Source organism: Eublepharis macularius, chromosome 5, assembly GCF_028583425.1.
Source record: "Eublepharis macularius isolate TG4126 chromosome 5, MPM_Emac_v1.0, whole genome shotgun sequence".
NCBI classification, from domain to species: domain Eukaryota; kingdom Metazoa; phylum Chordata; class Lepidosauria; order Squamata; family Eublepharidae; genus Eublepharis; species Eublepharis macularius.
The window spans coordinates 128986382-129009041 of NC_072794.1; the positions used below are offsets into that span (position 1 = coordinate 128986382).

The 22660-nt window shown below is 45.9% G+C and overlaps 1 protein-coding gene and 1 pseudogene across 1 annotated transcript; one reads left to right on the plus strand and one right to left on the minus strand.

Annotated features, from left to right (window-relative positions):
- Positions 1–222: 222 nt before the first annotated feature.
- LOC129330407 (uncharacterized protein K02A2.6-like) lies at positions 223–2230 on the minus strand (annotated as a pseudogene).
- A 2398-nt stretch (positions 2231–4628) lies between these two features.
- On the plus strand, positions 4629–15984 carry GPR37L1 (G protein-coupled receptor 37 like 1). The gene is made up of 2 exons (XM_054981194.1): positions 4629–5423; positions 14649–15984. Exons 1-2 carry the CDS (start codon positions 4650–4652, stop codon positions 15456–15458), a joined length of 1584 nt encoding a protein of 527 aa, XP_054837169.1. The 5' UTR covers positions 4629–4649; the 3' UTR covers positions 15459–15984.
- The last annotated feature ends 6676 nt before the right edge of the window (positions 15985–22660 follow it).

A 22660-nucleotide genomic window follows, 5' to 3' on the forward strand; every position in this document is an offset into this window, starting at 1 on the left:
TTGTATGACGCAGGCCCAGTAGCATGAAAGACAGTTGCTGGGAACCACACCAGGCTGCTGCCATAGTTCCTCGCAAACACTAGGTCACCTTCCTGGAACCTCCGAGGCACCTCAGAGGCCCCGGACCTACTCTTGACCTCCGGGGCGAAGTCAGGGTACACGTGGTCAAGTAGCGTTGTTAGCTGCCGTCTTCCAGCCACTTAGAGTAAGAGTCCACCATGATCAAGAATGTGCGCCCCTGAATGGTCCCGCAAAGTTGATGTGGAGCCGCAACCACGGTGTCCGCGTTGTCTCCCATGCCTGGATTGGTGCTTGAGGCATCTCTGGGCAAGACTCTTGGCAGGGCTGGCATGTTCGGACCCATTCCTCAATAGCAGAGTCCAATCCCAGCCACCAAATGTAGCTTCTGGCCAGGGCCTTCATCTTTACGGTGCCGGGGTGCCCGACATGAAGCGCCTCGAGCACTCATTTCCGCAGCTTGGGAGGAATCACAACCCGACTACCCCATAGGAGGCATCCCTTATGCACTGACAACTCTTGCTGGCGGAAACTGTACGGTTGTAATTCAGAGCCCATTCTGCTGGCAGGCCAGCCCTCCACACCCAGTTGAGAATTCGGGACACAGTGGGGTCCTTGGCAGAGCAGGCGGTGACATCCAAAGCGAGAAGGGGCAGCTACGGCAGGTCTTCGAGTTGCATGACCCCGTGAGCAGGCGAGGGGTTAGTGGCAGGCTCTGGCAGTGGAAGGCAGCTGAGGGTTTCAGAGTGTCTGATGGCCTTGCTGGGACGGTGTGAGAGCTGGTAGTCATAGGCCAACAAGAAGACCGACCAGCGCAGCATCTGAGGAGACATGACTTGAGGCGTTTGGCGGTCAGCAGCGAAGAGGCCTAAGAGAGGTTTGTGGACAGTAGCGATCTCAAAGTGCCTGCCGTAGACATAATCATGAAACTTCTTCATGCTGGTGACTAAGGCCAGAGCCTCCTTGTCAATTTGAGCGTAGTTGCGCTCGGTTTTGGAAAGAGTCCTTGAAAAGTAAGCGATGGGGGCCTCCCGCCCATCTGGCAACTGGTGACTCAGGACGGCGCCAATTCCATAAGGTGAAGCATCACTGGCGAGGATGAGTGGCTTTTCTTCATCAAAGTGCATGAGGACAGAATTGGAGGACCGGTGCTCCTTGACAGTGGCAAATGCGAGGGCATGTTTCTTGCCCCAAGCCCAGGGAACGTTCTTCTCCAGCAAACGATGAAGAGACTCAGCTATCCTGCCTTATGAGGCAGGAAGGCATGATAGAAATTGAGTAGACCCAGGAAAGCTTGCAGCTCCTTCTTCGAACAAGGGGGTGGGGCTTTAGTGATGGCCTACACTTCACTCTCTGTTGGGTGGGTGCCGTTGGCGTCGATAAGGAACCCAAGGAACTCTACATGTGGGACTTCGAACTGGCATTTCTCTTTCTTTACCTTTAGCCCTGCATCCTGGAGACAGCATAGGACTTCTCGGAGGCAGACAGTGAGCTCAGCGGAGGATGCTCCCGCTATCAGGACATCATCAAAGTAGGGAATGATGCCAGAAATCCCTCTGAGCAGGCCTTCAATCAGTCCCTGGAAGATGCCGTGGGCTATGCTGACACCGAATTGCAGCCTCTTTACTTTGAAGGCGCCGCAATGTGTTATGATGGTTTGGGCTTCTGCAGTGGCATTGTCCACTGGGAGCTGTTGATAAGCCTGTGCCAGGTCGATCTTTGCAAAAGTCTTTCCCTCTGCTAGAGATGCCAGGAGGTGGCTGACCACAGGCACCGGATATGCGTGCTCCTGGAGCGCCTTGTTAATGGTGCACTTGTAATCTGCGCAAATGCATACTGCCCTGTTGGTGTTGATGGGCGTTACAATTGGCGTTTCCCATCTGACATGAGATACGGGCTTGAGGACCCCTTGGGCTAGCAGGTGCTCCAATTCTTCATCGATGTGCGGCTTGAGTGCGAAGGAGACTCTTCTTGCCTTGAGCCGGATTGGCTGAAATGAAGGGCCGTGGCCAAATGACACCGGAGGTCTGGTGTAGCATCCCAATGATCTGTCGAAGATGGCTGGAAACTCTGCACACACTGCCTCTAGATCAACGTGGCCGATTTGTTGGACTCCGGTGACTTGGATGCCCAACACCTCGAACCAATTGAGTCCAAGGAGGCGCCCCTTCATGATGACGAGGCAGAGGGGCCCCTGGAAGTTCTTGTACATGACCTGGACTTGGCCGATTCTAGTGACAGGTACTCGCCGACCCTGGAAGTCTGTCAGGGTGACATTACATGGCTTGAGCTTTGGAACGTTTTTCTTCTGGCATACTTGGTGATACTTGGTGATAGGTAGCCATGGAGATTATCGATAGCGCCAATCCGGTGTCCAGCTCCATTTCACATGGCGAGCCTTCGAGCAGCACAGTGACACAGGGCCAAGCTACACATGACGAATGACACTTGAACGGCAAGTGGATTGAGTGGAGGGCAAGTGAACAGGGAGAAATACACTTGCCGTTCAAGTGTCATTCGTCATGTGTAGCTTGGCCCACAGATTTTCTCTTTTGAGCTGATCTTGGTGTTCAAGACGATGGTGTTCTCATGACATACTTCCGCCGGGGACGACCCTTTTGCCTTTGGTTGATGCGGAGACTGGGAAAGCGAGCTTCCAGGTTTGACAGCTCTACTGGCGCGAACGATATGGCCCTGCTTATTGCACCTCTGGCATTCCGTGTCACGGAATCTGCATCGCCTACGTTCGTGTTCCCCCCACAACTAGCACAGTGGAACCCTTGGTGCTTCTGCGGATTCTGATGTTTGGGCTGTGTTGGTTGGGTGCAAAGGACTTCATCTTCACTTTTGGACTCGCCTTCGATGCTCTCTTGATGCACCGGCTCTGTTTTTTTTAGGAAGCACTGGACTTCTCGACTGTCGCACATCTTTGGTCAATTGCTCCGCCACCTCAGCTGTGATGGCCTCTTCGTAAGCTGCTTTAAAGTCAATATCTTTTTTGGCAAACAGACGCCGCTGCAGCTTGTCATTGCAAAGGCCACACACTAAATGATCTCGCAAGGCTTCTTCTAAGTTGGCAAACTCACACAGCCGGGTCAACTTCTGTAAGACCGCGAAGAACACTGCAAATGTTTTGCCCGGTGCCTGGTCCCGCTTGTAGAAGGCATGGCGGCTTGCGATTGGTGATGGTTGTGGCACAAAATGCTCCTTCAGCTTTTCAGCAATGTTGTTGAGCGATACTTCTGCAAGCTTCTCAGGGGCTATGAGGGCACAGGCAATTTCAAACGTAGAACGGCCGCAGCCACTGAGGAAAGCAGCTCTCTCCCGTGCAGTGCTAGAAATCTCATTGGCCGTGAGGTAGAATTGAAAACATGAGACATAGGAGTCCCAGTTTTCTTCGGCGGCATCGAATGGTTCAAAGTGGCCCTTGGCGGCCATACTGTCTGTCTTTTGGGGCAAGCATGAGCAGTGGAGGTGACAATTCCTCCCTGATAAGTGATTTTATTGTTTGCCGCAGGGCTGCCTACCTGCCGGGCATCATATACCTCTCAGCTGTGGGGCTGCTTACCAACCTGAGGCAATTCAGCTCTGGATGATATTCAGCTCTGGGTGCTGTGGGGCTGACTACCCACCAAGCATCCCATCCGCATTGCCAGTATTGTGTACTAAGCCTGGAGCTCAGAGTAATTTCAGCCAGAGTGATTTAGCTCAACAACGTGCTTTATTGCCAACCAGAACAGACAGACACACAGTAGAACAGAACCCCCCAATATATACATACAAACCCCGCCCAACTGAACCAACAACCAATAGTAACAAGCACCCTAGGATACCATCATTTGCATGAACTTTATACATTATAACATATTTACAAGAATGTGATTGGCCTTTATTGATAGCGGGCCATTGGCTGCTTGCCAACTGTAACTACCAATGAAATCTCAGCCAGGAAATCCTGTTATTTATTCAAGCTAGGGCCAATGAAAGCCTGTCATTTATTCAAACTAGGGCCAATACATAACACCTGGCTTTAGAAAGCAGTAGTATATTGAGAACACTAACATTAGAATAGTCCTATGGCTTGTAACAAATTCAGCTATGGTTAAACTCTTGAAGACACTCCCAGCAACAGGCTGATTATTTCTCAGATAAATCACCTTTCTTGCCCAAAACATATCACACAATTTCCATCAATTGTACTGCTGAAGCAAGTGGCTTCTGTCTGCTATTCTTCTTTCTCTTGCTCATGGATTTTTCTTTTTTCAGTGCAAGCCTAGCCATTGCAGTTTGGCCAGCAGGGGGCCTCTGGTCCAACAAAGGATGTTAGGAGTGAATTATTGGGGGAAACGGTTTTTATTCTGGCCAGAGGCCTGAGGGAATCCAGAACAGCAGTGAATCTGGCAGAGGCAGACTGAAGCCTCTCTCTCTCTCTCTTTCTCTTTCCTTTTCTTTTTCTCTGATCAATCCACGCTCCTTGAAACTTCTGTGAAGCCTTCCTCCTCTCCACCCTCAGCCTGCTTCACTCCCAAAAGTCTAAGTGTGAGGGGCTTTACCCCCTTTTCTCACAGTCTGCAGTGCCCTCCTTGCTCATTTTCTTGTGCTTCTTTCTCCCTGTCTTTGCAGAAGGCAGGATGCTTTTGCCTTGGACAGTTATGCTTTTGCTTATGTTCCTGCAGCCTCTGGAGGCCACAGTGAAAGGAAGTGTCATCCCGTTTATCCAGGAACCTTACACTTCTTCCAGGAGGGAGCAGCTGGCTGAAGGTGACAATGTAAGGAGGCATTTCATCTCAAAAGATGCTCTGCTGGAGATGGTTGGAGAACTGGGCAGGTGGTTAGGGTCTGTTGGCAATCATGAGAGGACACTGCTCTCGGAAGAGCCACTGAAATGGAAAAGAGCACGCAGGGGAACAGAAGATGAAGACTCCAAGACGGTTCAGAAGTACATTCCAGGAATAAAAGTTGAATTTCCTCAGCCTGTCAATCGTGCCAGCCTAAGGCCAACCAAGACTCTGGTGCCTTCCAGCACATATCCATCAGATCACCATCGGAGAAGCCCAGCAGTGTACGAGGGCTCAGAACCTCACGACAATATAACTGTGGCATCCGAAAAGCGCTCTCAGATCCAAAATCCTCTGTATCCAGTGACAGAGAGCTCCTACAGTGCCTATGCTGTCATGTTCCTGTCCCTCATTGTCTTTGCTGTGGGTATCATTGGGAACCTCTCGGTGATGTGCATTGTCTGGCACAATTACTACATGAAAAGTGCCTGGAACTCCATCTTGGCCAGCCTTGCCTTCTGGGACTTCCTTATCCTCTTCTTCTGCCTGCCGGTGGTCATCTTCAACGAGATCACCAAGAAGAGGCTGCTGGGGAACATTTCTTGCCGCATTGTGCCTTTCATGGAGGTAAGTGATTCCTCCGCTATACTGCCCTATACCTCACTAGCAATTTTCTCTGTGTGTGTGTGTGTGTGTGTGTGTGTGTGTGTGTGTTTGGGGGAAGTAATACCCTGGTCGTTTGGACTAACCCTTATGTACTGTCATTTAATCATGTGCATGTTGCTGTGCAAAGCTATCCTAATCTCTTCCCAGATTGGTCCCCCATGGGATGAAGGCAGCACCAACCCTTTTCCAGTGAGGGTAACAGGTGCCTCCCACAATGCTGAAATGCTTAGGGAAAATGAAGACATGTATCCTTGTAAGATAGCAAATGTATTATCACAAGTGGTGTTTCTAAGCCTGATCTCTTTATGTGCTCACTGGAACTGTGTGCTCATTCATATTGCCTGAGACTATTCATAGGCCATACTTTTGGCACAGAGATCTGAGGCTGTGTTGATCTCAGAGCTACAAAGCAGACCAGGAAAAGTTGTCTTACTCTCCAAGAAGTATATACAAACTTTTGAAATAAGAAGCCATCAGTTGATGGAAAGATAGGTAATTCTCAGATACGTACAGGAAGACAATGCTGTAATTTAAAATAATAAGTGCATCAAATTGTTGAACAGAATCCTTTAACCAGCAGTGGCTGGGGCTACAGCAATGATCATCTAACAATTCAAAAGCTGTATTCAAACCATTGTTCTTTGTAAGCGTTGTGAGTGACTTTTGTATTCTAGGGAACAATTTTTAAAAGAGCAGTGCAAATTTCCTTACAAGATGAGGACTGAGGTCAGACGTGAAGTGAGCATGATAGGAGAAATTCTTACCCAGGGTGACAATGCATTCCTTTCCAGGTTGCCACCTGCTTTTTCTGCAGGGCACCTGTTGGCATTAACAGTTGCATGATTCACAGAAATTCAGCAGGAAACGATTTTGTCACTACTGAATCATCAGTCTAGGAAAGCCTTTACCTGTTGAATGCAATAGCTGTTGTGCATCTATTAAAGGCACTGAAAAATAAGGTGGCCTCCCTAATTCATGGTTGTGTTTCTTTCAAGATCTTGCTCTCTTTTTTTACCCAAATATGTTTCTTACAAAATTACATTTATGTCTTGAGCTTCTTCTATCATAGAATTCAAGGCAACACAGCACAGGCTGCAGATGCCATCTTAGTCAGGCACTGACAAGACCCAGGCTTGCTTTGCTTCAGTATGATAGCTACATCATGTGGCTTCAGAGTATAACCTGGGCCCACAACAGGACAAGCTTTGGAGCATTGTATTGCCACATTTCAGAATAACAGAAGATCCTTTGGATTCCGTGTTGGGACTTGTGTGTGTATCTGTGGTGCTGTGTGCTGATAATTCTTCCAGTGTGTCTGCAGAGTTTGCACCTAAGTATTCTTTCTTTTTATAGATTGTAGCGTCTGGGACACAGAGATACTAAGCAACTTTAGGGAGACGAAGGCAGAGTGGGGAATTAAACCTCAGAATCACCTAAATAATTTGTCTGTTGGTAACTGCATCATTCACGAGTCACTTCTCTGCATCTGTTTAGGATTTCATCACCTCTAGAACACTTTAGGTTGGATTCTTTGAGCAGAAGGTGCTATTGTTCACGCAAGGAAGGATAGGGGATTTTTGCAGATTTTCCACTTTTCAGTTAGCGTAAACCAAGCTAATTCCATTGGCTTCTGTGCCAGAGTTAATCCTCTGAAGAGCTAACTGATTAAATGCTGCCTTTGCTTTGAGCTACTGCCCATTTTCATGTCCCCATTATGAAGTCCTTAAAAGAAATTGGTCCGGATAATCTGTCACTGTCAATGGACACAGAGGCTGATTGCTAAATGCCTTGGGTTGTGGCTTTCTGTGAAGCTCATTCCTCAGACAGGCATTTAAGAATCATGTTGCCACGTGCAGACGGCAAAGGTATGTGGCTAAGGAGGACCTCTCTGTCGGCCATGTTATTCTGTCAGCGGAATATACCTCCCTCTGTTGCGCTGACCCACCTGAAGATGAACAGCTTCCTACAAACACCTGAGGCAACCCATAGAGTAAAGCACATTATATGAGGGTTAATTCAGTCCTTTCCCCCCAGCCAAATGCAGAGAAATAAATCAAGCTAACCAACAGCTGGAATAAGTAGATGATGACTTTGTCACTCAATATATATGTATGCTACAGATATATGTAGGGTTTATACTGCTATAATTATTTTTCCCAAATAATACTGAGGATTTTAGTTTAGTGCTAAGAATTCTCTTCACAGACCCCAATCCGTATGCAGAATTATAGTCCCTAGGCTTCCCCGAGGAGAGAAACGGACTGTTAAACCATTTCAGGCTGTCATACATATATCCCAGAATATGATGGGAAGGCACATGATGCAGCAACCTTGCTGAAATTCAGTGCCTAGGTGGGAGAGTCAGGAAGAACTCCACATATTCTATTTTGATTTTCTGGATGGGAGAAAGGCAAGATATAAAAGTAGTAATAAATAAAATAAGCCTGTAGCATCAATATATATTTATTCAGCTCTCACAAGGTGAGAGGAAGAATTTACAAATCTCATGTGATAGATATCACACAAAAATGCTTCCAGGTTGAGCAATAATTAACTTGACCCATTGTTGGCTCTGTATGTGAAAGGTCACTTTCTCCCTCGTAGGCCATAGCGTAGAGGAGGTTCCATAGAAAACAGAGGCTGTATAAAATTGGTTTAGGTCCTGATTCTGACCCCCATCTGCTGAGATGTTCTCTTGTGCTAGCCCCTTTGAAATGACAACACAGTCCATGAAAAAGTTGTTCTGAAATGTCCGATAATACTAGATAACTGTTTGCAAAATGTAATCATTTTATTCTCTTCTCGCCCTAGACCATCTTAAATTAGCAGTTTATTTAACTGTAAATACTGAGATAAGAGGAAATGCAAATTAAAATAATATACATTTAATATTTTTCAATAAAGGTCAGATTAGGAGAAAATTTTGAGATCTCCGTCCCAAAGTTTCACCTAAACTATGGAATCCCCGAGAGGTGGCTCTGGGCAAATCAGTATCTCACCATCAGCCCCACCAGCCCCACCAGAGAGGTCTACAGAGATTGGATGTACGAGATAACAGCCATTATCTGGATAAAAGGGTGGGATGCTATAACTCTGCTGTGCTCGATGGACTGCATCTCCTTGCTTGGTGACTTCCCATTTTGGCTACTGCTAGGATAGTTTGGAGGGGAGGGGGGATACCATGTCTTGATGTGAGGTTGCCATGGCAAATCTTGTTTAACTAGATGAAGCATATTACCATGGAGACTTTGTTAATGTGTGCAGAATAAAAGCCATCTTAATTTATTTTTAACATTCTGCAGCCCTTTACCTGCTTGTCCTTTTGTTCTACATTGTTCTGAAATAAAGAACAACTTATCTGGATGGGAAAACTGTGTTGTTATAGACTTTTGAAATAAGGCTTGACAGGCAAAGACTGGCCAGCCTTAGAGTCCTGTTTCCCCTGTCCTGCTTCCTTCCTATTACAGTAGTGAGTTTACAAAGAAACTGAGGCTCAGTTGAGTAAATGTGGGTTTGCCCCAATCACATGTGAAGCAGGTCTAGGAAACTTTATGACTGAAATGCAGTGCACAGGTGAAGGTTACTCAACCTCCCCTCACCTGCTGCTCACTTCCCCACAATGTCTCTTCCAATGTCACTTCCCCCCAGTTGGGTACCAATGCCGGAAATGATCCCAGCTGAGAGAACAGCACCTTAGGAAAGGCTATGTGGAGGGAGGTAGGGAACAGGGAAGAGTTCTGCAGCCCTTTGCCTGCTTGTCCTTTTGTTCTTTAAATCCACCCCTCCCATGGCCTCTGTGAATGATTGTGGAGGACTCACGTTTACACAGGTGCTATTATGTCTCATTTGGCTCTCATATACCCTGTCGGTTGTTCTCTGGTTTTCTGTTCCTTACCCAGAGAAGGCATTCTAGTGACAAACTGTCCAGATAGAGGGAATGTCCAGTGGAGTGGGAAGAATTTTTAGCTTGAACCATATAGGATCTGGACAACTCTAGTGAAGGGAGGGAGGGTAAATATGTGGGAAGCAACTGGGGTGTAAAGTGAACTGTTGAACTGTAGTTGTTAAATGTCCGCATGATGACTGTACAGCTTGAAGGGCACAAATGCCATCTAGCTGAATCCTTTACTCTGAGTCAGAAGAACCCTCATTCTCAGCACCACTAACAGAACAGCCACACAACCACATGGATTTACATATTGCCATGCCATTAAAAGTGGAGAACTGAAGGGTGCATCAAGCATGAGGTGACAAGAGTGTTTGTTTCTGCAGAAGCTTCAAAGTAGAGGGGTTTCACAGAATACCAGAAATTAAAAAGGCAGGCTCGCGCACTAAGGAGTCTACAATTGATATTTCAGTAGGGAAAAGGAGATAACAGAGGGAGGAGAAAGGGCCATAAACATAACAAGAGTTGTAGATGAATGAATGCAGTTACTCCTGCTTCATCTTTGTTTTAATTGGAGATGAAGATGTGTTGAACACCAGGGAGGGGCCATATCATAGAGGTAGAATATCTACTTTGTATGTAGAAGGTCCCAGGTTTGATCCCAGACATCTCCAGCTGCAAGGATCACATGATGTAAAAAAACCTCTGCCTGCAACCTTGGAGAGAGCTGCTGCCAGTCAGAACAGACAATACCGACCTTGATAGACAGATGGCCTGATTCAGTGTAAGGAAGCTTCATGTATGATCTGATGTAAGTGGTTCATATGTTTATTGGGTGCTTGGACATGCACGGCAGTTCTTCCCCGCCCATGCAGCAGAATTCCTTCTTCCTTTGTTGGACATGGGAGATGCTACTTGGGCTGCCGCAACCCTGCTCCTTCTGTTGCTTCTCTGTTCCTATCTCAGTGCAAGATGAGTGCAATGCAGGTGACAGGACATCTGTGAGTGATTCAATGCTTGGCTACAGAAACAGCTCAGGGCATGGAGGAGGCCAGGAAGACAATAGGGCCTTGGTATTGTTCGGCAGGATCACTGGCCGGCAGCTGGGCAGGGCAAGGGCCTGCTTCAAGCTGAGCAGGGCCAGAGGCAAGAGATGGAAGGAAATAGAGAAATGCAAGCATGATTCTCGTGCTTTTCCCCTGCGGTCCACACTTCCTCTTGGAGGCCAGTTGCAGGCTTCACAGACATTTCTGCCCACATCTGAAAATCCACATAATCACCACCCTTGCCCTAGAAGATGGGTGCCTTGCATCATGTTGAAAGCAAAGCATCTGAAACTAGGTCAGGCATTTTAATATTTGCATTCACTCATGAACATTTCCTATTCAATGCCAATACATTAATATGCTTGAAGTTACTGTTCATGATGACTGCTTTACACGGGCCATGGTGGAACACTTCTTGCACCCCATGATTCTTGATTAGCTGAAGCAGATGGCAACACAAGGATATACTCCTGCAGTGAAGCCTTCTGACACCTGCTGCTCCAGTAAGATACATGTACAGTGCAATCCTAAGCAGCATTATTTCCTTTTAAGTCAATAGAAGTCAATGGCCATAGACAGGTGTAACTGTTTATGAATGCACTAGCATTAAATTTCAAACCATCTTTTTCCACGCTAAGAGCTGAAGGCTGCAATCCTATGCACTTTTCCTTATGAGTGCCATTCTACAAATGCAGCAAAATCACATAATAGTTTGTTCTGAGGCTGCACTTCAAATTCTTGATGGAGGACTGCAAGTTTGAATAATTCTGTATGAAGAAACTCCCTGGCTATAGAAAACATGTCGGGGAATTATATGGTCTAGTGGAATGTGGAAGAATTTTTAAGAGAGTGCAGATCCAAAGCAAATCTTTGTCCTGTTCCCAGATATAATACCTCCTCTCCCCCAGACATAAACACCCTTTCCCACACTTCAGAGTCTCTGCTGTGGATATCCATTTTTGTTATGCATCCATCACTTGAGCTTTATAAAGCCATCATTTTCCTTATAAGATTTCATATGGACATTTCAGTCTGGATGAGGCTTTGGGTGGACTCTAACAGAGTTTAAAGGACATTCTTTTCAAAGTCACATGAGTTTCTAAAGGCCAAGCTAAACGTGATGGTGGCAGCCATGTTTGCTTGTTCCCAAGTCTACTGTATTCACGTGCAAAGCAAGGGTGCAGTCTAATTGTAATATCAAAGGGGGCATGTGGGTAAGGTGAAAAGAACCAGCCCTTGACTCTAGCCTTACTTCTCTCCTCAGTCCTCATTCCATTGCCCCAAGCATTTTTCTCACAACTTGCCTCACTTCCAGTATAACAACCAGGATGGGGCAGAGGAGTTCAAGAGATAGACCTTAGAGATGTAAGATGAGGGAGAGTCCAGCTCCCTACACTTATATGCCCCTTTTCACGTTAAAATGATATCTCTTTCCCAGGGCAGACATGGGAACAAACAAACATGGCTGCCACAGTCACATCTAGTTTGTCCATAAGCTATACATAAACTAGGAGTGCCAACTGTTTAAAGATTTTTTTAGCTGATGAATAATCTGCATGTTAAATAACCATCTGATTACAGTTAAATAATGTTGCACATACCAAATCCTTGATATCCTTTTGAGATAATTTACTGTTTAATAAGCAAAGGCCACCACTTTATTAGAAAGACCATCCTGTTTTCTTTTTTATTCCTTTTATATCAAGACACAAGAACCAAAATAGATTTGTGATCTGTTGATTAGGGGCGGGGTGGTCCGTGTCTGGAAAACTGGGTCTCTTTGCATCAATCATCCAGGGAATTGTTTGAAATTGCACTGGGACAGTCTCAAAGCAGCCCAGCATCTTCTGTGATACTACTTCAGACAGCCTTGTAGTGCGCATTAGGTAGCGCAGAGCAATCTTTTGGGGAAGCAAAATTAACGTATTGGCCTGGGTATGCAGCAAAACCCTCTACAAACTCCAGCCTCTTGCCATAGGTTGGAAAGAAACATGAGCCTTGTCACCTCATGCTGATTCTTTGTGGATCTTTAGACGCAGAGCGAATGACCTGCGAGAGCATCTATGCATGTTTTTATAAAGCACCGTGAGAAGCAACTTTCAGAGGCACAGGCAGTAGCCTGGGAGTGTTCTGTTATGTACAGGTTTGGCGGTAGTTAAAAGGACACCCAGAGTGCTTGAAAAAAGGCAAGCCTCTCTTCCCGATTTCCGATGCTTCCAGCACTCAGTGAATGCCCCTTGTTCCCTTCAGAAGTGAGCGGGTGCCTGCAATTAGGGCCCGGAGTTGTTGGGCAGTCTATGAACCACCGTCCAATGGGGCGTTGTGTTTCCTGAACCTAAGGAAAGCTCAGTGTTTGTAATGGAGAGTGCCATGCAAGGGGGAGGGTGGCCACAGCTGATATTTATTCATGCTCATCATTGTCTTTCAAACCCGCCCAGCCTTTGGCATTTGCTCCTCCACATTCTGCCCTCTTCTCATTTGGCAAACAAGGATGTTTTCCTGGGAGTCTGAATGCAGCGGAAATTAAAAGGGACTGGTTGGGTACAACAACAAACTTACTTGAGCTTGTTTGATGCTTAAGGGAACGGACGCATTTTGGCAGCAAGAAGCAGGAGGGCGTGGCATTTGGAAAGGCTTTAGGGACCATCGCTTGCTGGTGGCCTGAGAATCCCTTCTGCAGCATGAGGCTGGATCTTTCCTTGGGTTGAGCTGCTAATTGTAATCTTTGTTTCAGGCTGGTAGCTGTTTTGGTCTGCAGTAGAAGAGCAGGATTCAAGTCCAGTAACACCTTAAAGACTAACAAGGTTTCCAGGGCATAAGCTTTCGAGACTCAGGCTCCTGTCAACAGATATCTATCAGACGTGACTCTTAACTCTTCTAATTGTAATATGTATGCTTGAATGGGCTAGTCCCTAGTACTGGTTTCCAGAGGACAGTGGAGAGAAGGCAAATAATAAACCGGGTGTGGCTGCAAAAGAGTCATGCTATTTTTATTTTCATTTACGCATTTTTATTTTATTTTTTGCAATACAGAAACAGTCATGAATTTTCTTCCTTCCCAATGCAGTACTCATCACTTAAAATTAGAATGAATCCAAATGTGGTTAAGGTAAAAGATACGTCAAACAGTATTCCATATTCTTCCCACCTCCTCAGAGGAACCCTGCTAAAGTAGCCCTGTAAGGGGGAGTAAGGGGCCACCAAGAATTCTGTGCATCTTTCCATAACTAATAGCTGTTTATAATATTCTTTAGAGAAAGCTATCATAGAGAAAAAGCTTTAATATAAGTTTACATTTCTAGCCTACAATATGCCCTTTGTGTCAACGTTACTCAGTGGAGCTTGAGCATACCTTATTGAAAAAGTTTATCATAGCAGTGAGCATTGAAATGTTACTGGCTGACTGCCAGACCCCCCCCCCCCCCGCCCCGGTCATTTACTTTAGTTCAGAAGGAATGAATTAGACTGTTGCAATAAGACAAGCAGAAGTCTTGTGACATCTTAAGAATGAACTAAATTTCTGTGGTCTAGAGCCCACACTATCATGCATGTAATGAAGTGGGCTCTAGCCCATGAAAGTTGATGCTAACAAGAATTTTGGTCATTTGAGTACTTTTAAGATTATCATACCTCTTAGGACTGATGTTTTCCAAAACATGCATTGCCAGTTACCTAATTCACTGTCGCATATACTTCTAGCTTTAACTAACCTCTTACCAGGAGCTGTCAAGTTTTTTCTGTGTTTTTCTGAGTTGGTAGGAGACCTGCATCAGTAATTTCATAGTAGGTCAATTTAAGTTGCTGTGATTGAAAGAGCTTTCTTGGTTAAACTAAAAGCACTGCAAAATGTGTATGTCATGCTTTTGTGGTTTGTGTGGCTAAGATGATTTGGCTATCTCTTTGGTGGTTTTTAGAAATATGGGCAAGATGGCTATGCTTCTGTTAGACTGCAATCCTAAGAACACTTTCCTGGGAGTTGTATAAAATTGTAGCTTATTTCTGAGTAACTTGTCTAGGATTGTTCTCTTTAGCCTTATGCCTGACTTCAAGTGTTTTATGGTGAGCTCCCATTTTATTCGTTTACTTGTTGGTTGGGTTTATATTTTGAGTGTGGTGATTTTATTCTGTAAACCATCCTGGCAAATATGGTGTATCAAAAGGCAACATATGAGCCCTTAACTGTTAAGGTAAATCAAGGACTTCCCAAATCACAGTGTTTTATTTCACAATTCTCTCCATTCTCTGTGCTTCTAGGTATCATCCTTGGGGGTGACTACCTTCAGCCTCTGTGCCTTGGGCATTGACAGATTCCATGCAGCCACCAGCCCTCAAGCCAAGTTGCGGCCCATCGAGCACTGCCACTCCATCATCGCCAAACTGGCTGTCATTTGGGTGGGCTCAATGACCCTTTCTATACCAGAGCTCCTCCTCTGGCAGCTGGCACAAGACACCTCACCGGTCTCTGGAGTGGTGACTGACTACTGCACCATGAAGCCTTCACAGGACCTGCCTGAATCCATTTACTCTCTGGTCCTTACTTATCAGAATGCCAGGATGTGGTGGTACTTTGGATGCTACTTCTGTTTGCCCATCCTCTTCACAGTCAGCTGCCAACTGGTCACCAGAAGGATCAGCAGCACTGAGAAGACAGATTGTCGTGGTGCAAAGCATGGCCAGTGTGAAAGCCAACTCAACTGCACAGTGATTGGACTGACAGTCATCTATGGTCTCTGTGCAATTCCCGAGAATGTCAGCAACATTGTGGTGGCCTACCTGTCTCCTGACATGGCTAAGCAGACCCTGGACCTGCTAAGCCTAGTCAACCAGTTCTTCTTGTTTTTCAAGTGTTCAGTAACTCCTGTGCTGCTGCTGTGCCTCTGCAAACCACTAGGCCAGGCCTTTATGGACTGCTGCTGTTGCTGTTGCGAGGAGTGTGGTCAGGAAGCTGCCTCCAGCAATGGTGGCTCTGACAGCAAGATGAAAACTGAGATGTCCTCCTCCATCTTCTTCGACAAGCCTCAGGAATCGCCTACTCCTGTGGGAGCCATTGGTACCCCATGCTAAACTTAATCAGCCCAGAGGGGAGTATTAGTAGTTCTCTTTAGTATTGATTGGTGAAGGGACTGGACAGTGGAGATGGAGCAAGTGTCACTCATATGCTTATTCCAAAACCAACTCCAATAAGAATTAGTGACAAGGCCTTACAGAGAAGCTCTCTCTTCAGTGCTGAACAGTTACCACAGGTGTGAACATTCCAGAATCCCTCAGATCCCAGGCATGACTAGAGAGGCCACCGCCTGAGCGAGGAAGATGCTAAGGAATGTTCCACCTACACACCCTCAAGGACTAAGAGACCACAGTGTCTAAGAGAGGACAAAATACAAATTAACCCTTCACCATTCATACAGATCTCACTGTCCTCCTCCATTCCAGCCCCAGAGGCAGCCTCCTCTAAAAGATAAGCACCGCCTTACCCTAGCCTCAATAAACCAATAAGCTGGATAGAAAAAATATTTCCTGCGACACCATTGTTAATCTTTTGTAGTGCAGCTGGTTATATTGTAAGTCTTACTAGTGACCCTAAGTGAAACTGCTGACTTAGTATTTCATTTCTATTCACGTCAAGGGGAATACATATGGTTTCCCATGGAAAAGTGTTGTTTTCCTATTTGCTGCACTATATTTATATTTTATGTCTATCAAGAGGAGCACTGGAAAGGTTTGGGTGTGCTGAAGTGATGGCTGTCTCCATTACGTTCTGCACATAAACCAGTGGTTGGCCATTAGAAATATGCTACACTCCTCAGAGCCATGATTGGTTGAGGTTCTCAGCCAAGCACTTTCTTCCACATATGGGGTTTAGCACAGAGGCACGTGGAGGACAAATGGAAATTCATATTTCCTGTATAGTGTGAAGTGGCTACAAGAAAAATATTGATGTCTTTCCAAGCAGCATTAGCATTCTGAAAGCACCCGAGACAGGGGAGTACTTCATCCACATTCACTATTACTGCAGCTCACAGTTATTCCTCCTTACCTTTCCATCCTCACCCCCAAAAATACAACACAATTTTCCGAGGCAGCACATGAAAACTTCTGCTTCTCCATTCTTGAAGACAATAGCTTTGAGCCACGGCCTGTGTATGACCTAAGGGCTCTAAATATGCAAAACAACAGAAAGAACTGGCCTTTTATTTATGACCTAGGTTTTCTATTAGTGGCTTGGGTGATACAAACCATTAGTGGCTTGGGTGATACAAAAGTTCCTAAATTTAGGAACTGCTGTTAACAGATTTGCTCTTTGGATTGGAAAAGTCTAGAAAGTTTCCTGGTTCAAGGCCTGGGGCAGAAGACTGGACTGTACCACTTCAAGCCAATGGGTGGAGATGCTGTTTTTGAATACTTCCTTTAAAAAAAAGAGTAGGTAGAAAGGCAAACTAGAACCTTTTCTCTGACATGCCAGTTTATGGCATATTTATATGGATTCCCCCCCCCCCCACACACATAAAATATGGGGGCATTAAAAGTAAAGTATCTCCCACCTAGCCTGAAGTGCTGGTATCCATTCTACCACCTAATTCCACCACATGTGCAAGACCAGGCTTTAGATTTTTTCCTTTGTTCAGAATGAGCTAAAGTAGGCTTTAATAAAGATCATACAACCAGGAAGAGAAACAGACCAGGAGTGACAGGTCACAAAGTATATATATGGTTAAGCTGATACCAACACTAGCTACTTCTGCAAGGCAGGTGGTGTGAGCAAAGGGCGCTTTGTATGCAAGGGCATTGGATAGGCAGGAGATCCTGCATCAGAGAAGAAATGACCAGAAGAAGTGGTCAAGAGGCTGTAACATCCCCACCCTTATTATGTTCCTTTTGCTGACCAAACTTCCAGTAATCTGTGTGGCTCCTAACAGCATATAGGACAGTAATACTGCAGTGTAATCAGTACACCAGATGGGTTCACTATACACTGGGAAACCAACCTGTATCATAGTGGTTAAGTGGTTGGGCTGTAAATCAGCACTCTGTTGGTTCAGATCCCACTAGAGCCAGGAGCTCAGCAGGTGGCCTTGGGTAAGCCACTCCTCTCAGCCCCAGCTCCCCAGCTATATTGTGGGGATAATGATAATACTGACTTTGTTCACCATTCTAAGTGGGGTACTAATCTGTCTAGAAGAGTGGTTTATAAGCATACCGTTGTTATTGTTATTATTATATTATTATGATACCCCAGCACAAGGTATTTCATTTAATCATTAGTTCCGCCCTGAGGAATAAGGATATCCAACAGCTTTTTTCTGTGGTCTAATTATAATGAAGCAAGCAGAGTATGTGTCCCCCATTAGCTTCCTCAATCTTTTTTCATGACTGTTTCACACATGCAGGAGAATGGAAAAGTTGAATGCCCCTATTTAAAAATAACAGAAAACTAGCAGAGCAAACAAAGAGGGGATTGAAATGTTCTCTTAGCGGTGATAATTTTCTATTTCCATGGAAGTTTTTAATCTAAAGGAACATTTCAAGATGGAATCCACCCCCACCAGCAAAGTAAGAATCCTTGAAAACAGCTAAAGTTTCAGCACCAAAAAATTAAGGAACAGTACTAGTTCAGGGTGAAGAACATTGAATTTTAATCTTGCCTTACTATTTCATCTCTATATAGCAACTTTTCACTGCAATGTGTGTCACTTTCCCCTCTGGGAGAGATTTCCAATCCCAGGCAAGCCCTGGTAGCTTGGAAAAAGTAGGCTGTACCTTTAAAGAGTTATCACTGAGGATGAGACAAGGACTGAATTTAGTGAGCAAAAACAGAATCCTAATTGCTCAGATTAGAGAAAGCCAGACCTAGAAAGAGACCCCAGATCAATGTTACAGCACAGGCACTGCATATATAAGAAGCCAGGTTGTATCGGCCATTTCTGTTATAGTGGGGTTGTGGTGGTAGTGGTGGTAGTGGTGGTGGGGGAATCTTGCCAGAGAATCGTAAGGAGCTACTGCCCAGAGAACACAAGAGAAAGCAAGGCAGACCAATGGCCATTCCTCAAAGGAGAAGAGTAAAGATTCCAAGCTGGTGGAAAGACCCTGATTCTATCCTCGTTCCCATGTCGTAGTCCAAGGCCCAGCAGTATGTCTCCACAGAGGCCTAAAGGTGTGGGGAAGAAGGTCACCTTTTGAGAATTGCTAGCTTGGCCTGCAGCACCCCCACCTGCGGACCTGCTTGTGCAGAATTGTTAAAGTGCCTTGTTCTTGGCTCCCTCTGGATTGCACCCTCAGGAGCGATAAAACACCAGAGAGGGAGGGAGGCAGTTGCTAGGTGATGGGCAGCAATGCAGGGGGATCAGTGAGGGCTTTGTATATGAAATGACACCCACAGTTCCTTTTTGGGCCTGCTGCCATGGAGACAAAGCCTCAGTCTTTGTACAAAGAAAGTCATGTTTGCTAATGGGGGCAGCCATCCAAACAGGAGCTGGCCCAAGACAGGCATACTTATATCTCTCAGTGGATTGGGCCAAGGCATTCTCTGTCTCTGAAGGCAGCGGGGCAGCCCCTTTGCCCTGGGGCTGTTAATCATTTGGACTGAAACTTGACGACATTCGAGGAATGAAACGTTCAGGCTCTCCTAGTCTGAAATCAGACAGAAGTCCTCAACAACCTGATTTGAGAGAGGGAAACAAAGGGCCAAAAACGAAGGTGAACAGAGGAAGAAAAGAAGGCAACTATTGCCCGGGTGGTAGGAGAATGTGCTGAATGCCTTGCCAGAGAGTGTGTTGACATTTCCCACAACGTGCTGGTCTTCTATCTTCAGGGAACCTTGGTCATTAATGCCTCTCACCAAATTCTGTCCCCCTCTCCAGCTATGAAACTCCTGGCATTGCAGACAGTTCTGGCATGGGGTACACAGTCTGTTCATGCAGAGTTCTGACTGGGCCTGCTCCACTTTACTCTTACTGTTGTGAAATAAGATTGTACAGTCCTGAGGAAAACTGAAAGTAGCCTGCACATACCAAACTCAAGACTGCCCTTTGATGTTCAGCATCTTTCAAATTTGTCAACAACCACAAAACAAAAAGGGAAAAAAGACCAACAAAGCCACGTAAATTTTTCCTTCCTGTGGTTAGCGCTGGCATTAAGTCCAAATGGTGGCTGACCTAGTTTTGGATACAAAGGCCTCTTATTAGGGTGTTTACTAGTGGAAAGTGTTCAGGTTTGGGTCCTTTCCTGCCTGCCATCTGGAAGCCATTTTCCCCAGTTGATTGGGACCTTCCCTTAGTTTGCTTTCTCTAGTTTGTCTTAGCTGGTGGAGCCTTCCCATCCCATACGAAGGCTAGCCAACTGGCCTCAAGAAAAATGCTGTCCTTTAAAACTGAGCCTTAATGGCTGGGAATAGGCAGCTGAAGCTTTTCCTGGCATGGAGGTAAATGACATCCCCTGTTAAATAATATTCTATTAAGCTTCTGTTAAAGAGAAAAGGGCAGTTTTTCTACAGGACAGCTGGCAACTCTGCTCAGAATACAGCCTGAACACCACAGCAGAAGGGAGACTTCCAGCCAAGACTGATGTTTTAGTTGCCAAACCCCTTTTGAACTGATGGCATGTTCAGTCTTTGGACAACACGCAAGCAAACTACAATTCCAGACAATGTGGATTATAAGAAAACTTTAGGAATGACCAGGATAGAAATTAGATACGAATTCTAAATGCTGGTACTTTTCAAAATGGTGTCTCTCAGCCTAAGCACTTCCCATCTTGCTCTTGAACCTCCTCCCTCTCCTTGAGCCTTAACAGCCTTCTACTAACCTGCCCCCTACTCAAAAAGCAGCCCATTTCTTATGACTCAAGAATGATCTCAATTTCTGGTCAACGTACTTTACAATCCTTTCCTGGCTCATGTGACCACACATGGTATGGAGGCAAGCAAGGTTGCCAAACTCCAGGTGAGGCCTGGAATGTTCCCAGAAGTACAATTGATCTCTAGACTACAGGGACCAGTTCCCTTGGGGCTTCAGAGGGTGTACTCTATGGCATCACATCCTCACTGAGCTCCCTCACCTCCCCAAACTCCATGCTCCCCAGGCTCCACCCCCAAATCTTCAGGAATTGCCCATGCCAGAATTGGCAACCTGAAGTTTGGGGTGCTTTGTTGTTGTTGGTATGGCAGCACCTTCAGTAGATGAAATGACTTGGTCGAGATTTGCCTCTGTGGTTTTACTGATTAGACCAACCTTTGCTTACAGACTGAAGTCTGACAAAGCCTCTCCTCCACAGGGCTCTTGCTATGGTTGGCAATGATCTAAGGGCAGTATTGGCAAAGATTCTTTGGACTGAACAGACAGTTCATGTATGTGAGGTGGGCTTGGCTACATTGAAGCTACTCATAGGATCCTGCCCGACAAATATTCCAAGTGAATGAAACAAGGCAGTTATGGAACTAACCCAGAGAAAGAGAGAGAGAGAGAGAGAGAGAGAGAGAGAGAGAATGCGCTGCACTGTAACACATCCCTCCCCCCATCCTGCCATCCTCTCTCTCTCTCTCACACACACACACAGCGCCATCTTGATCCTAGCTCTGCCAGGGTGGGCTTGTGCACAGCTGAGCTGCTGATGTGACCTGAATGTCTAACAAGACAGGAGGGAACGGAGGAGAGACGCTTTTCATGCTGTGCTCTTTCTGCTGGTTTACCCTGATCAAGGGCCAAGCAAGAACAATGCTGGGTTTGTTGCAATGACTCCTGATTGGTCAGGGAGTTGGGGGTGGGGAACGGATAGGGGAAAAAAGGAGACAGAGACAAAGCCTGGCTAGAATACTGTAAGCGGCGGGGCGAGGGGGGGAAGAGTATACCTAACATTTGAAAAAAGCCCGGGGCCAGGAAGGGAAGTCTCCCTCCTTCAAGAGTGTAATAGAAAGACACGCAGAAACCTGCAGTAACAAGCAGTAGTGCAATGCTATTTCCACAAGGAAACAGAGCCCAGACAGCTGCTACTGGAGGGTCTAGCATCACAGGCCACAGTCAATCAGCATAAGAGTAAGAAGAGACTGTGCAGGTAACTAGAATGAGAACCTCCATTTTAGCAGCAGTCCCAAGGACTTCAAGAGGAGGGGGCATCTCATTTTCCCCTCCCCTACTGCCCCCTGCCCCCTGTTCTGATAAGCCTCCATCCTCCCACCTGCATCACCTGTGTGATGATGCATATGGGAGGGATGCTTTGAGCAAAAAGCATGCATGGTAGGTTGCTCCAAACCTCCCCATCCAGTCAGCTGATGTAGAGCACCCTGGAAACTATTGCAGCCATACTGGCCCTTGCTTTGGCTCCACTTTGCTACTACCTCCTCTATCCCTTCCCTCCTCCTCCTCCTCAGTCTTTAGTCCTTCCTCCCACCTCTCCTCCCACCCTTTCCTCCTTTCCATCAGCTGCCCCTTATTTTGCTATGGGGTTGCTAGGTAACACAATGCCAATGGTGATCTTGTGAGATCTCTGTATACATTTCTTTTGCTCAGGTGCATATGATGCTTCTTAAATTGTTTTTTTTTAAAGCTCCCCCCAACTTCAGATATTTTGGCAAACCTGCCCCCCTTGTTTGTAGAAACATCCATCTTGTCTGTTTCTGGACCCACCGATCAGATTTTTTGACCTGCACTCTGGGTCCAAGTTCAGAATGGTCTACCGATACCTCCAATTACCATGTTTTGATAACAAAGGAGGGCCCTCTCTATCACACTCTGAATTTCCCAAAAGCATCGAACTAGCCACTGTGGGAGAAAAGAAGCCTAGACAAAGTGGCTATCTGGCTTATGCAGCTCAGCAATCCAATCCTTCAATTTAATTCTTAGATTACCATGGATTAGAAACTGAATTAAAGGATACATATGAATTGCGGTCCAAGTTTTCAGTAGCGTCAGAACATATCCACTCGGTAAATGAAAAAGGGGTTCCATACATTCTATCTAGCTCTATTAGGACCCAAGCAGACATGATTTTTAAAATGAGTTGAGTCAGGTTGACTCAATTCTCATTTACCCCCCCCCCCCCCCCCGTCAGAAGCAAACTGCTGGGAACTAATTTCTCAAGCACTGCAAGGGCCTGACTCGAATTCAGACTGTGGTCTGTGGGAGGAAGGGGATTCAACCTCCCCCCGCCCCAGGACATTTTCATGACCCAAACCACCTGGGGGGGGGGATATTTGCCCTGTTAAGGGCAGTGGGCTGCCTATGTTGGTCTGGGGAAATAGTGAGGAGGCTGAAGCCCCCTTCTTCCTTCCCTGC

What these genes read in the sequence shown, in the direction of transcription:
- GPR37L1 (XM_054981194.1), top strand. Translation starts at nt 4,650, where the DNA reads ATGCTTTTGCCTTGGACAGTTATGCTTTTGCTTATGTTCCTGCAGCCT. An exon ending in GCATTGTGCCTTTCATGGAG is followed by an intron (nt 5,424 to 14,648) that starts GTAAGTGATTCC and finishes CTGTGCTTCTAG; the next exon opens with GTATCATCCTTGGGGGTGAC.